At 44.5% G+C, this 16,917-nt stretch overlaps 1 protein-coding gene and 2 long non-coding RNA genes across 19 annotated transcripts in view; 1 reads left to right on the top strand and 2 right to left on the bottom strand.

The window, feature by feature from the left end:
* LOC131919697 (uncharacterized) overlaps positions 1-978 on the bottom strand; it is a 52,692-nt gene extending 51,714 nt beyond the window's left edge. For 3 of the 13 annotated variants that reach the window (XR_009381386.1, XR_009381382.1, XR_009381385.1), the window contains exon 1: positions 489-962. This is a non-coding gene — a long non-coding RNA (uncharacterized LOC131919697). Of the gene's footprint in view, positions 1-454 lie in introns of all 13 variants that reach the window. The other 10 variants (XR_009381374.1, XR_009381377.1, XR_009381375.1 and 7 more) reach the window with 8 other exon arrangements.
* Positions 979-3,878: 2,900 nt separating this feature from the next.
* On the bottom strand, positions 3,879-16,162 carry LOC131919706 (uncharacterized). The gene is made up of 2 exons (XR_009381401.1): positions 15,844-16,162; positions 3,879-6,896 (listed from the first exon to the last, which is right to left on the bottom strand). It is a non-coding gene; the product is annotated as an uncharacterized LOC131919706 (long non-coding RNA).
* Positions 10,583-16,917, top strand: part of LOC131919692 (disks large homolog 5-like) — a 114,871-nt gene continuing 108,536 nt past the window's right edge. For 2 of the 5 annotated variants that reach the window (XR_009381369.1, XR_009381370.1), the window contains exon 1: positions 10,583-10,793. Coding sequence is in view for 3 of the 5 variants with exons in the window: in XM_059274097.1 (XP_059130080.1) it covers positions 16,080-16,212 (133 nt within the window). In the remaining 2 variants the exon portion in view is untranslated. Of the gene's footprint in view, positions 10,794-15,950; positions 16,213-16,917 lie in introns of those variants that run through there. The other 3 variants (XM_059274096.1, XM_059274097.1, XM_059274095.1) reach the window with 3 other exon arrangements.

Below are 16,917 nucleotides of genomic sequence, written 5' to 3'. Positions count from 1 at the left end.
CTTAGGACCACCAAGCCTTGACCATCTGTGTCTAGTACCAAGAGGAATTGAATGGCTGGAACCTTGGTGAATGTCCAAGGGAGTTAATCTACCTGTTAACAGCATCAGATATCCATAGAACATAAAGGAATCTGCTGAGGGTGAATTTCAGTAACACTCTATCCTGACAGGGATTGCTCATCTATCATTCTGTGCCTCTTGATGCCCTGTTTCGACTCTGAATGAAAATAAGGAGATTCCCCAGCACAGTAGCTGCAGATTTGATAATTTCTAGATCTCTGTCAAAGTAACCCCAGAAATCCTTCTCTGTGTCTGCTATTTAGGAACCTAGAGAAGCAGCATAGCCCCATTGTTTCCCAAAGTATCCCAGCTGCTGAGTCCCATTACTGAAGGCCCAGCTCAAGTCCTACCTCCTCCAGGAAGCTCCCCATCCCCTGCACAAAACTCACTGTACCTTCCCCTGGAACATTTATTTCTTGATGTTTTACCCTGAGACAGTTTGCCAGCTTCGTTCTGCCTCTCTCTCTTCTCTAGGCTGTCCATTCTCTTTCCCAAGTAGCTTTCTCAGTCTCACCAACTTGTCTTTGTGACTCCCAGGGGCACTGTACAAATGCCCCAAATGGCAGTTGGTGTTGCTTCAACAGTGGTGACATCAAGAGGATGCTCAGGGCTCTCCAGGGTAGAATAGAATGTTCAGGGAAGGTACTGTTAGGGTCACTGCCAACAGCCTTCACCTACGTGCCATTGAGCTCTTCCCCAATTAACCAATAGTTGTCCTTTCCAGGAGCATTCCCATGGACACAGGGGATGCCATTCTGCACCTCCTCCTTACAAAACCAGAGGTCTCTCTCTGCCTCATTAGAACCTTTTCATTACTTATCTGTAGAGAGTTCAAGACTCACTTTTCAAAAACAGCCCAGGGAATGGCTCTTCCCTTCCTAAGATCTCTAATCAATTAGATGAGAAATAAAAGTTTCTAGGAAATGAGGTTAGGAAGTGTACTTGTTTGACCCCAGAACAAATGAGTGACATGAGGTGTACTGTGTCCTTTTCGATGGTGTATTACACTGACAAGCCATATTAGCCAAGATTAGCTCTCTCAGGAATACCCGATTCCAAAAGCCAAGGGACAGGACCTGCCCTACACACTGCTTCATCTCAGGCAAACCTGACACACAGAAGCATACACATTCAGGAAGTGACTGGAAGATGAGACTCTGCCCTAGCAGGATCTAAAAGCCCAGTGGAGTTTCACCCCACTCCGTGGCTATCAATTCACCCACCGCTTTATAGGTAGGGGGTGTCTCAGAGGTCAGCTGCTTCTTCTGCCTCCCTGTACAAAACAATCTCCTTGGGCTGATTCACAGTTGCACAGAATGAAACTTGGCTTCAGAGTCTTCAGTCCTCTTTTGTCAGAGCCAGAGGAAAACCGGTACTATCCACAAGCACTTAGGGAATGGGGGTGGGGGGGCTGTGTGCCCAAGTCACTGCCTGGATGCTGCAGACCTTCATATTGATGGAAATGTCATGCAGGGCAAAACTTAGTCATCAGATTCACCAACACTTCCTCACCCTGTGCTGTCAGGAAAGGGACTGTCTCTGTCCTAATACACTGCCTCTAAAAGCTCTCAGGCTACACTGGAGATCTGGGTGCCACCCATGCAGCTGGGACCTCAGACACCTTAGGACTCCCTGGCAGACAGCAATGCTTGGTGACTCCTGCCCTGCTAGTGGTTGTGATATAAAGTATGAGAACCTCAGGCTTTGCCAGGGCAGTTTCCCTCTCCCTGTTTTTAGTGCAACAATTCCCAAAGGATTGGAGTGGGGATGAAGAGCAGTGATGGTACTAAAATAGTTCCCCTGATTCCTTCTTCACTCAGAGAGAAAGCAGAAGACCTCCAGCAGAGCAGTCTGTAAGCTCCTGGTTGTGCCAAACTAAACATCAGAAATCCTTGACTCTGGGTCTACTCTTTAGGAACCCAAAGAAGGATAGGCCCATTGCTTCCCAGAGGAGCTGCTGAGCCCTCTTCCTGGGAGGTCCATGTCAAGTCCAACTCCTCCAGGAAGCTCCCAACCCCCTGTCGAGGAATCACAGTGCCTTCCCCTGGAACATTGATTTCTTGCTGTTTTACACTGAGACCAAAGCCCACCTCCCTTTGGTGTCTCTCTGGTATCTCTGTGCTCTCCATTCTCTCTCTCTAGTAGCCAGCCAGTCTTTTCAACATGTCTTTGTTAATATTAGAGATGATGCTAGAGCTCTCCAAGGTACAAGAGACTGTCTGGGGAAGTAATTGCTAATGTCCCACCTTACAGTCCTCACCTCCCTGCTAACTCTCTCACACCAAACTGACCTGCAGCCAAGGTGCCTTTTCCAGGAGCCTCTCCATTATCATAGCAGAAGGATAGGAGAGAAAGTGTCACCAGCTAGACACAGATGGAGCACTGGATTCAACCAGATCCTGCCCCCTCAGTGAGCTGAAATGAGATGGAGGAGAGGAAGGCTGCAGGGGATGCTGGGACTGCTACTTACCTGTGCCTACTGAGGACTCCTGAGGCCCATGATGCCTTTCAGGTAGAGAATGGGCATCAGGCAAGGCTGTGTATTCTCCAAAACAGCATCCAGATACTGGAAGTGGTCCTAATGACCCCAGCTATAATCTTATTTATTTTCCCAAATCCCCTGGCACCTCCACAGAAGTATCCTGTCACTGAAGAAGGAACTAGTTCTCCAGTTTTATAAAGCAGCCAGAGGGAGGTTTACAAACTCTCTCTGATGCCCCTGAAAGTGGTGGCAGGTGGGAGCTTGCCATAGCACCAATAATTATGCTGGACTCAGTTCTGCCACCACTGGTGTGCAAGATAGAAGCTGCACTCCTCTTCCCTACTGACCCAAGCACAGAAATATGACTAGAATATTCTGCTAAAGGTCTAAGTCCCTGTACTCTTGCTGTGAAGAGACACCATGAGAAGGCAACTCTGATAAAAGAAAGGATTTAATTGTGGGCTTGCTTACAGATTCAGAGATTTACTCCATTACCGTCATGGTGGCACCAATGCTGCTGCAGCAGTAGATGAGAGCTATGTCCTGATCTACCAAGAGAGACCTGGGCCACACCTGGTTTCTGAAACCTCAAAGTCCAACCCCCAATGACATACTTCCTCCAACAAGGCCACATATCCTAATCCTTCTCAAGTGATGCCACTCCCTGATGACTAAGCATTCAGATACGGGAGCCTATAGGGACCATTCTTATTTAAACCACCATAATACCCCTGTTCCCAATGCGAGATAGATCTCATCATCAGCATAAGTCACTAGGCATCCCTGGATGGCTCAGTTGTCTTATGCATAAAATAGAATGATAATCCTGAACACAAATCTTGTAGGAGAAAGATGCCTTGGATTTTTTGGGAGCCACCAGATACTTCCCCACTCCCTGGTCCCCTCTAACCTCAGTTCAGCTGCCATATAACACACTTCCTCTTACTTTGAGCATTCCAGAGATCTGGTTACTTTCCTTTTTATTTCTGCAAGGAACCTGGCCTCCAGACAGGTAATATGCTTACTACTGAAGGTGGTACAAATGTTACAGCTCTGGAGGGAAAGGTATCCTGACTTGTCAGGAAGTCAGGCCATACCTTTAAGTGTTATAGCTCTGGAGGGAAAGGTATCCTGACTTGTAGGGTAGTCAGGCTATGCCTGCAAGTGTTATAGCTCTGGAGGGAAAGGTATCCTGACTTGTCAGGAAGTCAGGCCACACCAGCAATAGTTACAGCTCTGGAGGGAAAGGTATCCTGACTTGTAGGGTAGTCAGGCTCTACAGCTGTGAAGGGAGGAATCCTGGATAGCTGCAGCTGTGAGGAGAAAGTATACTGACTTGTTGGAAAGTCAAGGTATAATTGAAACTGGAATGCAGTGGAAGATGATCTCCAGATAGGATGTGGCAATGCTATTTCCCTCTGAGAGAGAGTCATTACAGATGAGTTCTGCTCTGCCCCTTCCTGTGAAAGAGAGCTTCCCAGCAGAGGTATCCTTTTCTTCTGCTGCTCTGCTCCTCTATGGGAATGTCCCAGCAGAGGTATCCTTTTCTTCTCATCTCTGGCCCAAGGTGTTACTTCTTAGCTCTGCAAAACAAGAACGCCTCCTCCAGAAATGTAGCAATATGCCCAGGCTCTGGCAGAAGTTGTTAATTCTGCCCCCTGCCAAGGGAGCTTTCCAGCTGAAGTATCTGTTTCTTCTTCTGTAGTGCTCTGCTCCCAAGGGAGCTTCCCAGCAATCAAAAGATCTTCACCCAAAACTCTCATTAAAGAGATTTATTTGGGAAGGAGGAATCCAAGAGAAGAGCTGCCTCTGCAAGGATGGTGAAGGACAGCTGATAACTGAACAGACATAGGGGGTTAAGGATGGAGTTCTTTCAGGGAGAAGATTTTCTGCTCAGCGATTGGTTGGATTAGTTGGTCAAGGACAGAGTTGGCTCTAGTTTCAGGGCCAAAGTGTGTTTCTTTCACTGACCCTTTTTAGAATTTTGGCTCTAATTTCAGGGCCAGGGTGTATTTCTTTGACTGGCTCTGCTTCCAGGGACAAAGTGTGTTTCTTTGGCTGTGGTTTCAGGGACAGGGTGTGTTTCTTTAGTTCTGGTGTCAGTACTAAAGTGATTCTTTGACTGGCTTGGCTTTCAAGACTAGGGTGTGTTTCTTTCACTGGCTCTGGTTTCAGGGCCAGGGTAGGTTTTTTTGGGTGACCATTTTACCCTACAGCCAAGCTTCTCCAGAGGTCTCTACACAACCAGTCTTGGTCCTGGTACTCCTCTCTACAAATTGGCCAGAAAAACAAGCTCTTGAGAGTTATGGGAAATTTTGGCTAGTTGAGTTTATTCCAATGATGAGAAGGAAGACCGCCAAGAGCAGGCACATACACACAGAAATGAGGGACCCTGGGAACTTTCCAACAACAATATGATAGCAGTTGTTTGGGAAAAGAGTGCTATCATCCCATGTCATTTGATTTCTCTGGATTCAAGGACTGTGAACTGTACCTGCTCTCTAAGCTTCCTTTATTCATGCAGGCAGCTTCTCTCTCCTGCAGTTGACATCTATGAAAGACTGTTAACAGCATTACGAAAGTTGATAACCACTGCCACAGAGGGTCTTGTTGACATGCAGATTCCTGGGCTTTGGCCTAGAATCTGTCGCCAGGCTAATAGATAATAAGACTTCTCTGTACACTGTTCAATTGATCAGTAAGATTCCATTGAACCAGGACCCCATGAAGTCCCTCTAGGAAGTGTCCAGTTGCTTATGACTGCATGTAAGCTACCAGAGTATCCCTAGCTTATACCTGTAGCTGAAGATTTCCTGTGTCCCAGCCTGCCAGAGGTCAGGACAAATCTCTCTCACCTGCCAGTCCCACAGCCACTGGGACCCAAGTAAACATATAGAGGCTTACATTATTTACGAAATGTAAGGCCATTAGCTCAAGTTTTTTACTGACTAGCTCTTACACTTAAATTAACCCATAATTCTTGTTTATGTTTACCCACATGGCTTGGTATCTTTTCTCAGTTCTGCCCTCACATCTTGCTTCTCATAGTGGCGGCTGGCAGCGTCTCCTGACTCAGCTTCCCTGTTGCCAGAATGCTCCTCTTTCTTTGTCCCACCTATACTGTACTTCCTGCCTGGCTACTGGCCAATCAGCATTTTATTTATCAACCAAATCACATTTACAGCATACAGAAAGACATCTCCAGCATATACCTAAGGCTTTCATGTCCAGAAGCCCAGCAAGTGTCTCCAAGGCTTTGGCTCTGCTGGGTGGCTAGGGGGGGCTCTGCCTGCTGCAGAAAATCAAGGCTGGTCTATCAAGTAAGAGGCTTCAACTCCCCAACTGCTACATGTTCTGGGAGACAGAACCTGAGAGCACACAGGGCCAATTCAGGCCATGTTTCCACATATTGTTCCATCAGCTCTCTCAACTGTGAAGACAGGTTGTTCTTCATTTTTATTTATATTATTGTCTTAGGGAGGGTCTCTTGTAGCCCAAGGTTGCCTCAGACTCCTGATTGTTCTGTCAGTACTTCCCTGGTGCTGGGATCAGTGGCATGTCACCACACCACCATGCCTTTATTGGATGTTCCCTTCAGTGTTATCCTTTGTGTCTGCTGACACTTATAACCTCCCATAATTGTCAGCTGAATGAAACTATTAAGGGAAGAAAAAGAGATTGTTAACAGCTAACAATAATATAAATAGAATGCAGTAGTACTAAATGGTAGTGGAATGTGACAGAGACAGCAGGGAAGGAAGGAGGAAGACATTGTCTCCCCTCTAGTGTCACAACATTGTCAATGTTTCCTCACTGAGGGTCTCTATCCATTTAGAAAACATCAGAGATGTGTGTGTGTGTGTGTGTGTGTGTGTGTGCGCGCGCGCGCGCACGTGAATTCATTGTCACGCACAGAATCAAGTCTTTATCCTTGCTCTATGTGAAACAAACCTTCCAGAACATCCAAAGCCTTTGTGGTTCCCCCACCACAGCATCATTCTGGCAGCCTCATGTTCTTTCATCCAACATTTGTTTAGAAATCTCGACAGAAACATGGTTTTTCTTCATCATTTCCCCAGAAATGTCTGTGTCACTTGACAAGACTAGGTTGAGAGTTGCCCGGTATGGAATTCTGTTCTCAAAACTTTAATACACTTATTCATCTGTATATTTATATATGTGTTTGCACAAATGTGCCAGAGCATGGTTGTGGGTCAATGGACAAGTTGCAGCCATTAGTTCTCTACTTTCACCGTGTTGAGTGTTCAAGTTCTCTTCCTCTCTGCATATTGTCTAGATGAGGGTCTCTGTATTTGTTCCCATCTGCTGCAGGAGGAAGCTGCTCCTATGATGGCTGAGAAATGCATTGTCTATGAGTATAGCATGATGTTGTTAGGAATCATTTTATTGCTATGTTCCTTAAGCAGAACAGTAGTATTTGGTTTTCCCCATGGACCCTAGCCTATCTAGTCTTAGGTTCTTGGCCAGCCAAGCAGTGCTGGGTATGCCTTCCCTGTCAGGGAGTGGGCCTTTAATCAAGTCAGGTACTGGTTGATTACTCCCACAAGCTTTGTTCCAGTACTGCACCAGCATATCTTGGATGCAGTCACCATTCTAGATTGGAGGTTTTGGAGCTGGGTTGGTGTTTACCTTTCTCCTTCAATAGTGAGCAGAGTACTCTTCAGTGCCATGAAATCTAGCCCATAAGCGATGAAGACTCTAGGGAGACACTAGCTTGATTTCTACATGTTCAATGAGTTGTGTCATGATCATCTTGAGGAACCCCACCTTCCTGACAGTAAATGGAGAGCAACCAATAGCTTTGCAAAACTTTGGGTTGTTTGGGATCACCATTGGACACCTTTCACCTACAACTTGACTAGATGTAACCCATTGCCAGTTTTGCAAGTTTCATTTGGTAACAAGAGATATCCAGTTGGGGCTTTGTCTCCCCACACTTTGGTTTCTGTTTGTTTTGTTTTTGGTTATTTGGTTTTTTTTTTGTGTGTGCGGGGCTATTTCATCTAGATCCCCTTCATATATGTATGTATTTTAGAGTGGTCCTACTCTATTAGGTTTCCATAAGATCTCTCAAATCGCCCTTAATTTTATCTTTCCCTCCCTATATTTATTTGCCCCTTCTCTCTCCCTCCTTGTTTGACCATCCAGTTCCAAACTTGATTCCTCATCCATCCATAACAGTCTATTCTATTCCCCCTTTATGGACATTTCCCCACCCCCCTAGTCCCTTACTCTATACCTAACCTGTGGTTATACAGATTGTAGCTTAATTATCTTTGACTCAACAGTTAACATCCATATGTAAGTGAAAACATACCATATTTGTCTTTTTGGGTCTGGGTTAGTTCACTAAAGATGACTTTTTCTACCTCCATCCATTTACCTGCAAATTTCAAGATTTCCTTTTTCTTTTTTAACTTCTTTTTTAATATCCCATTGTATAAATGTACCTCATTTTCTTTATACATTCATCTGTTGCCGAATACCTAGAATGTCTCCAATTTCTGGCTATTATAAATAGAGCAACAGTGAACATGGTTGAGCAAGTAAGTGTTTCTGTTGGAGGTGAAGCATCCTTTGGGTATATGCCAAAAGTGGTGTGTGTACTGGGTCTTGATCAATTACCAGCTTCCACAGGAACAGCCACACCTATTTCCATAGTGGCCGCACAAGTTTGCATTCCCACCAGCAATGGGTGAGTGTTTCCCTTGCTCCCCATCCTTGCCAACATTAGCTGTCATTTGTTTTATTAATCTTATCTATTCTGACTCACGTAACATGAAATCTCAAAATAGTTTGATTTACATTGCCCTAAAGACTAAGGATACGGTACCTTTTTAAGTGTTTCCTATACTCTAGAATTTCCACTAGTGAAACTTCTCTGTTTAGATCTATAGCTAGTTTTTAATTATGTTATTTATTTTCTTGATATACAGGTTTTTTTGTTCTATATATAATTTGTATATATATTAGCCTTCTATTGGATATATAGTTGATGAAAACAAAACCTTTTCCCATGTTGTAGGCTGCCATTTGAAACAAAACACTACTAGTGGCAGAACATATAACGCTCTGTGGGTGAACCCACGAGTTGACAGACACATTGGGGTTATCAAAATCCATTAATGTTATGTAATAAAATATCCCTATATAATAATACATTTTTACAATAGTAATTTAATGAATATACTTTAATATATTTCTACTTGTTGTTTGAGAAATGCATAGGATGCATTTTGAAAATATTCACCACCCAATTCCTCCCATTTTGTCATCCCAAGTCTGCCTCTACATCTGTGATGACCAATTTATATCTTCTTCATTACATTAATTTTTAATAATCCCAGGGGCAGACTCTTAAAGAAAACTGACCCAATTTGCCAGAAGCCATTACTGGTCCAAAGCTCATCAGTTAGGAATAGGGGCTCAAGGACCCTTCCCACTCCATGCTTGAATGTTGACCGGCTTGATACTGGACAATGAACACAACAGCTCTGAGTCATGGCCAGAAGACACTGTTTGCTCTAATCCTCCCTGACCTCTGGCTCCTACAGTCTTTCTAGCTCATCTTCCATGATGGTCTTTGAAACTTGTAGAAAGGGTGTGATGCAGATATGTCATTAAATATGACTGAAATCAATGAAATAAAAACAAAAATCTGAAGATACAGTGAAACAAAGAGTCAGTTCTTTGAAGACATTAACAAGATGGGCACACCTTTAGCCAAATTAACCAAAAGGAAAAGGAGGATGAAAATAATAAAACAAAGGAGGAAAAAGGAGACATGGAGGGACTTTAACCCTTTAAAAATTTACACTCCACGAAACTGAAAAATCTTTTTAAAGAACTAATGAATTTTTAGATGTCTTTAATCCACCAAAATTATATCAAGATGGCATGAATGGTTTAAATAATTGAATACTAATTAATGGCATAGAAGCCATAATTAAAAATCTCCCAACAAAAGATTTTCAGAGAAGGACAAATTCAGTGTCAATTTTGAACAGATATTTAAAGAAAAACTAACACTCCACAAACTATTCCATGAAATAGAAAAAGAAGGAACTCATTCAAATTCTTTTTTTAAGCCAGGGATACCCTGGTATTGAGAGAGGAAGACAGATAGGGTTAGGGTTAGGGTTAGGGTTAGGGTTAGGGTTAGGGTTAGGGTTAGGGTTAGGGTAAGCAGTGGGTGTGATTGATAGAGTGGATATTGCAACAGACTACAGTGTCCAGAAAGTTTATAATTGTTGAAAAAAGAGGCTACAAGCTGGAAGGAGAAGGAAGGATATGACAGCATGCCCTGAGAATATGGCAAGTGTTCTAGTTAGCTTTCTATTGTTGTGATAAAAGTTCAAAAAGCCAAATTGCGAAAGTGAAGGGTTTATTCATCTCACAGGTTGCAGTCCATCATTAAGGAAAGCCAAGGCAAGATCCCAAGGCAGGGGCTTGAAACCACAGAGAATGCTGTTTACTGCTCTACTTAGGTAGCTTTCCTCTGAGGCCCAGGATCACTTGCACACCCACAGAGGGCTGAGCCATCCTCCATCAGTTAGCAACAAGAAAATGCCAAAAAAGCATGCTTGCAAGCCAGTTTGATGGAGTAAAATCCTAAACTTCCTTTAACCTTAACCTTCCCTTAACCGTAGCCTTCCCCAGGTGCTTGCTTATTTCAGAGAACTCAACCCTCCTCCTCAGTGATAATGACCGAATTCCTTGACATGACTTTTCATATTATTGGGTATGGATGTGAGGAGGGTAAGAGTCAATCTTAGGCAGTGTTTATAAAGTGAGTGTTCAACTCCCCATGGGTGAATTACTGAAAAAAATTCTTATGAAGCAGAGAGAAATCTCTAGCTTTGGAAGGAGGGATGCTTAATGACTTGCCTGGTGTCAGAGGAGAGACTCCTGGAGAGGAAACCACAGCTTCTGCTCAGTTCATGGGCAAAGGCTTTGCCCCATGACATCAGCAGACCCTTTGCTGGGCATTCTATTGTATCCTGGACAGCTCTTGGAATCCCCAGTGATGTCACTAGTGTTGTAGCAACACTGACTGCCTTGAGGACATTAGTTCAGTGACCACAAGCTTGGCCTCTAGACATGCTGTCCAGACTCAGAGGTCTGTTTGGCAGAGGGAATGGACTGCCTGGAGAGACCAGAGTGACGCAGAAGGAAGCTGGTCATAGGTCTCCCTGGAAAACATGGAAAAAATGGTCCTGGGGCAGAGGCAGTGAGTTCTGGGAAGGAGCTGGGGAGCTTTCTGGATGTGGTGGGCTTCAGCTTTCCAGATCGAGGGCTCAAGAACTGGGAACTTCTGGGAAGGAGGCACAGAGGAATTAATGAGATTTCTGTACCATAACTGTGTTTTACAGCTACTGGAGACCTTTAGTTATGTGCCAGTGATAACAGGGAAAGGAGAGTACCCTGGAAAACCCTAAGGTTCTCATACTTGACATCACAGCCACTAGCAGGGCAGGAGCCCCCAAGTGCTGCTGTCTTCCAGTGACCCCTGAGGTTTCTGAATTACCAGCCGTTGATGGCACACAGGTGTTCAGCCTGAGAGCTGTTAGATTCAGTGGACCTGGACTGAGACTGTCCCGTTCCTGCCAGCTCTGGGTGTCCTGGACTGTCAGTGAGGATGGCTTTGTGAATCTGACGACTATGTTTTGTCCCTGCATGGCTTTTCCATTAACATGAGACTCTGAAGCACAGAGCAAGGGACTTGGGCCTTCCTACACTACCCAAGTGATTATAACAGTAGCAATTATCTCCATGCATCTGAAAACACATGGCTGAGGGCTCTGTAGCCAAGGTGTATCCTCTACAGCTGTGAGTAAGCCTTAAGAGGCTGTCCACTGGGTCCCCTTGTGCAGGGAAACAGAGGAGACCAGCTGACTTCTAAGACATCCACCTCCCTATAGAGAGATGGGAAACTGACATCCACAGAGGGGGAGACTCAAGTCTGGGCTTTCAGAGCCTGCCTGGACAAAGTCTCATCTGTCAGTCACTTTCTGTGCATCTTTCAGTGTGTCAGGATTAACTGAGATGAGGTAGTGTATAGGGCAGGTGCTGTGCTTTGACGTCTAGAATTGGGTATTACTGAGATAGCTCACCTTGTCTAGCATGACTTGTCAGTGTGATATAACATCTGAAAGGACACAGTTTTCCTACATCACTCATTTCTTCTGGGGTCCATCAAGTATGCTTTTGAAGCCACAGTCCAGACTTCTGGTGAATTTTCAATCCAGACCAAACAGGGTGCTAGTTCTTCATTTCAGGACTGTCAGTAAATTTAAAAGTGTGAATTGGGGCTCTGGGAAAGGTCTATGGTAAAGAACCCCTAATAACCTGTCCTCTTGTGCCCTATGCCAGCCTCTCTCATGCTCCGATGGATGTTGTAATTTAAGCTGGCTATGTCACCTTTCCTAAGGGCATGCACATTGTCACAGGAGGCTCCAGTCAAGGAATTTGGCTTTTGTGTAGCTCTAGGGGTAGCACCACTGCAGTGACACACTACATACTATCCTCATGACTATGACACATTTCATTTTCTGTACATGCCTTTGCATATCTGTGTGTGGCCTCTCACTAGCCATCCATCTTTCCTCAAACGCCAGTGCAGGAATGGAGCCTTACACTTGTGGGAGTGTTTGCTCTTGTGTCTGAGGGCTCCTCTGGGGAACTCTGGTTCTTAGTATCCCCAGGCAGACATGTCACAAGTTGATAAGGTTATGGTATTTTATGAGGGCTAGAATGTATTCTGATGATGATTCGGGGTAATTTTCCTCATGGATTATGGGACTTATCCTTGTTCTGACAGGACACCCACAATCTCCCACCACACCCACATACTGTAACAGCCTTGGGGATTCTCCACAATGTGCTTGTTTACATCTGAAGACTGATCTTTCCTCCCCACCATCCTGACCTAATACCCTAGCAACCTTTATTTCTCATGTTATTAATTAGAGATCTGAGGAAGTGATGAGCCATTTTGCCAGATGTATTTGGAATACAGACTTCCAATTCCCATACTTGAAGTAGTAAAAATATTCTAATGAAGCAGAGAGAGAGATTCCTGGATTTGTAAAGACGATGTACTGAAGTTCTTTCCTTATGTTTCTGGAAAGGCTCCTGAGAAGGTCAACATGCCTTTTTGTGCATTGCAGAAGAGCTAGTTAGTAGGTAGGTGAGGTCTGTGGAGGAGACCCTAGTAGTTCTTCCTCTAGAAATTCTATCTTATCCTGTAGAGCCTTTGGTATTCTCTGTGATGTTACCAGTGTTGTGGCAACACCACATGCCTGTGGGGTATTCGTTCCGTGTCCATAGACATGTTGGCAAGATTGAGCTGGCTGATTGGGAGAGAAAATAGAGAACAGAGAGAGACCAGAGAGAGCAGAAGGAAGCTTGCCTTTGGTCTTAGTGTAGAGCCTGGAGAAATAAATCATTTTGGGGAAGGCACAGTGAGTCCTGAGCAGGGGATTGGGAGCTTCATGGAGGAGGTGAAGTTAAGCTGGGCCTTCCAGTTTGGGCCTCAGCATCTGGGAGCTTCTGGGAAACAATGGGGCTATTCTGCTTCTCTGGGCTTCTTAAGAACAGACCTAGATTCAAGAGTCTCTCATGGTGAGTTTAGGAGAGCCATGAAGTATTCAGGCTGCAGCTGCCTTTCTGGGAACTCCTTCATTTCATTCAGACTGGCAAAGAGGGGCAGGAGGAACAGATGGACTAAGGAGCTGTCTCCCTCTGGGTAAGGTGTTGCTCCACTTCATCCTAGTGGATTCCTACAGTTTCCATGGGAATCTGACGCCAATAAGAAGGGAGGGAAAATGCTGGGCGGTGGTGGCACACGCCTTTAATCCCAGCACTCTGGAGGCAGAGCCAGGTGGATCTCTGTGAGTTGGAGGCCAGCCTGGGCTACCAAGTGATTTCCAGGAAAGGTGCAAAGCTGCACAGAGAAACTCTGTCTCGAAAAACCAAAGAGAGAGAGAGAGAGAGAGAGAGAGAGAGAGAGAGAGAGAGAGACTTATACGGGCTGGAGAGATGGCTCAGTGCTTAAGAGCACTGACTGCTCTTCCAGAGGTCCTGAGTTCTATTCCCAGCAACCACATGGTGGCTCACAACCACTTGTAATGAGAACTGGTGCTCTCTTCTGGCCTGCAGGGACACATGCAGGCAGAATACTGTATACATAATAAATTAATAAATCTAAAAAAAAAAAAAACCCGAAAAAAGAAGAAGGGAGGAAAACTCCCCGGGCCATCTACCACAACTTCAGACATTCAGATGCTTTGGTCCTGGGGAAGTATGATCAGGACTTGGTGCTGCTAAGTTCTAGGCACAACAGTACTTACCTACATATGAGCTCACACTGTCCTTCAAATCTACATGGCTGGGCTAGCTTATGCCTTCCAGAGTCAGGGGACTGCGTTAGGGAGGGAGACACATACCCAGCCATGGTGCTTGATACTGTAGCAGGGACATTTGGAGTAGTTGTTGGCTGCCAGCAGCTTTGACCTTCCTTGAAGTGTTGTGGTGGAAAAGTTCCCATCAGAGGCCCTGCCCCTTACTACAGAGGCTAGGTCCCAATACAAGCCTGAGTCAGTCATCTGCATGCCAGAGATTATATTCTAAAGAAATGGAGGAGTCAGTTGTGCTTGATTTGGGGGAAGGCTGCATCCCATTTCAGAATTATACATGTTGCAAGTTTCTGAAGCTGTACCAGGCACATTGTCCAATGCCAGTACTCTTGGTGACACACACTGCAGTGCCCATGCTCATCATGGTGGTGTCAACTGTGGAGTAGGATTTGTATCCTGGTGCTGTTGCCTGAAATCCCACTTGTATAACCCTAGAGAAATTTCAAATCTAAAGGGACATTTTTTGCTTTGAAAGCAATAGGCGGCATCTAGCTGTTGAAGACAATGAAGACCACACAGTAGTCATCACAGTCCTTCCTGTTTTAGGAAGGAGTTTTTTTCCCATCACAGGATGTAAGGAGTAAGGAATACATGGTCTGGAGGAGTTCAAGTCAAAATTCACATGGTCTGAGACACCCTCCTCTTTATGACAGATCCAATGTGCTGTTGTTTTAGGCCTTTCTTCTTTTTCTTTAAAGAGCACCCATTTTTTACCTAAGGACACTTTTTTTTAAAACCAGAGTTACTATCAAACAAAACATAATTATTTGAATTTCAAATATTCAATTATAGAGAAAGACCAGATTCTTAAAGTACTGGGTTTCTAGCTGCTCCCCTCTTTCTGAAGAAACCACAGACTGGTATTTCATTCTATTTTAGCCATGCATGGCCATAACACAGCCACTGAGAGTCATCATGACCATGATATCTACAGCTGATTCCCATGTACCTGGTGATTATTGCCACTCCTTCCTTTCAATCTCTGATGGATCCATTTGCTCAAGAACGTTAGTAGATAGGACTAAGACTTTGATGTCTATTTTTAGATGTCAACATGATGACATCTGGGAATAATATAACCCCAAAATAGAGGGAACACCTGTGGTCTATTTATGCTTAATTTGAACTACTTTATTGTGGAACTTTGAGGAATGAAGTCACACCTTTAATTTGGATCTATAATCCAGATGTAATCTGAACCATTCCTTCTTCTGGAAGCCTATATAAGTACATGGAAAAAGGAAGCTTTTACTCTTTCCCTGCTTGCTCTCTCCTTGTTAGCACATCCATTCCTTCACTGATATTAGAGCCTACTTCTTTAAGATTCCAGCATAATATTGCAGACAGCTGAGAAACCCATTCTAAGAACTGAGAAACTACTAGATTCTTGGACTTCCCATTCATTTCCAGCCATTGTTGGATTAGCTAGAGCACAGGCTGTAAGCCATTCTAACAAATCCCCTTTTAATATAGAGAATCATTTTTATAACTTCTGTTACCCTAGAGGCCTGATAATACACCAGGCACATAGAGAGGACATTCTAGAAGAGTTTGGGTCTCATAACCGTCTCAGCTTACTTAAAAATTCTCCATGGCCGTCTTCTCTTAACCTTAGCATTCCTCAGGTGCTTGCACACTTCAGAGAACTCAACCGTCCTCCTCCACATCATCCTAATCTAATTCCTTGATATACTTTATTTCTCATATTATTGAGTATGGTTGTTAAGGAGAGGAAGGTCCATTCTTGGGCAGTGCTTATAAAGTGAGTGTTCAACTCTCCATGGGTAAAGTAGTGAAAAGATTCTAAGGAAGCAGAGAAAAATTCCCAGCTTTAGAAGAGGAGGTACTACTGAATGGCTTCACCTGTATCACAGGAGAGACTCCTGGAAAAGGAATCTCAGCTTCTGTTCAGTTCAGGGAGAATTTGTTAGCCAGGAGGCAAAAGCTGTTCCTTGTGACATCAGGAGTCCCTTCTCTGGAAATTCTATTGTATCCTGGAGAGCAGAGCTCTTGGAATCCCCTGTGAGGTCAATAGTGTTGTAGCAACACCAAGTGCCTTTAGGATATTCGTTCAATGTCTATACAGTTTTTCTATAGACATGTTGTCAAGACTTAGGCATCTACTTGATAGAGAGAATGGACTTCGTGGAGATACCAGAGCAAGGCAGAAGGAAGCTGACCCTAGGTCTCGCTGGAAAGAATGGAGAAATCAGTGGTCCTGGGGAAGATGTAGTGAGTTCAGGAAAGGGTCTGGGGAACTTTCTGGGTGTGATGGGCTTGAGCCTTACAGGATCAGTCAGGAACTGGCAGCTTCTAAGAAGCAATAGGCTTATCCAGCTTCTCTGGGTTCCTAATGAGCAGACCCAGATCAAGAGTTCATGATGGTTAATATGACATATTCAGGAACTGACAAGACTGTAGCCTTTGTGCTGGGGACCCTCTGTCTCACTCTGAATGGGGAAGGAGACACAGAGGAATGTTTAGATTTCAGTACCATCATTGCACTTCACTCCCACTGGAGTCCTTAGGGTGTGTGCCCACAATAACAGGGACAGGAGAGTACCCTGACAAAGCCTGAGCTTGTCTTACTTTACATTGTAGACACTAGCAGAGCTGAGGCACCAAGTGCTGCTGTCTTACAGTGACCCCCTAAGATTAAGAATTCACAGCTGTGGGTGGCACCCAGCTTTCCAGTTCAGCCTGAGAACTGTTAGATTCAGTGGACCTGGACTGAGACTGTCCCCTTCTTATAGGATCTAGGTGTCCTGGGCTGCCAGTGAAGATGGCTTTGTGAATCTGGTGACTATGTTCTGCCACTGCATGGTTTCTCCGTTAACATGAGACTCTGAAGCATCATCCAAGTGATTTGGGCATCCCTATACTACTTGAGTGCTTGTGAGAGTAGCAATAATCTCCAGTTTTATGTCCAGGGAACGA

This window comes from Peromyscus eremicus, chromosome 9 (genome assembly GCF_949786415.1).
Source record: "Peromyscus eremicus chromosome 9, PerEre_H2_v1, whole genome shotgun sequence".
In the NCBI taxonomy this organism is placed as follows: Eukaryota; Metazoa; Chordata; class Mammalia; order Rodentia; family Cricetidae; genus Peromyscus; species Peromyscus eremicus.
Note: the sequence above shows the minus strand (reverse complement) of the source record. Positions and strands in the feature narration are given on the sequence as shown.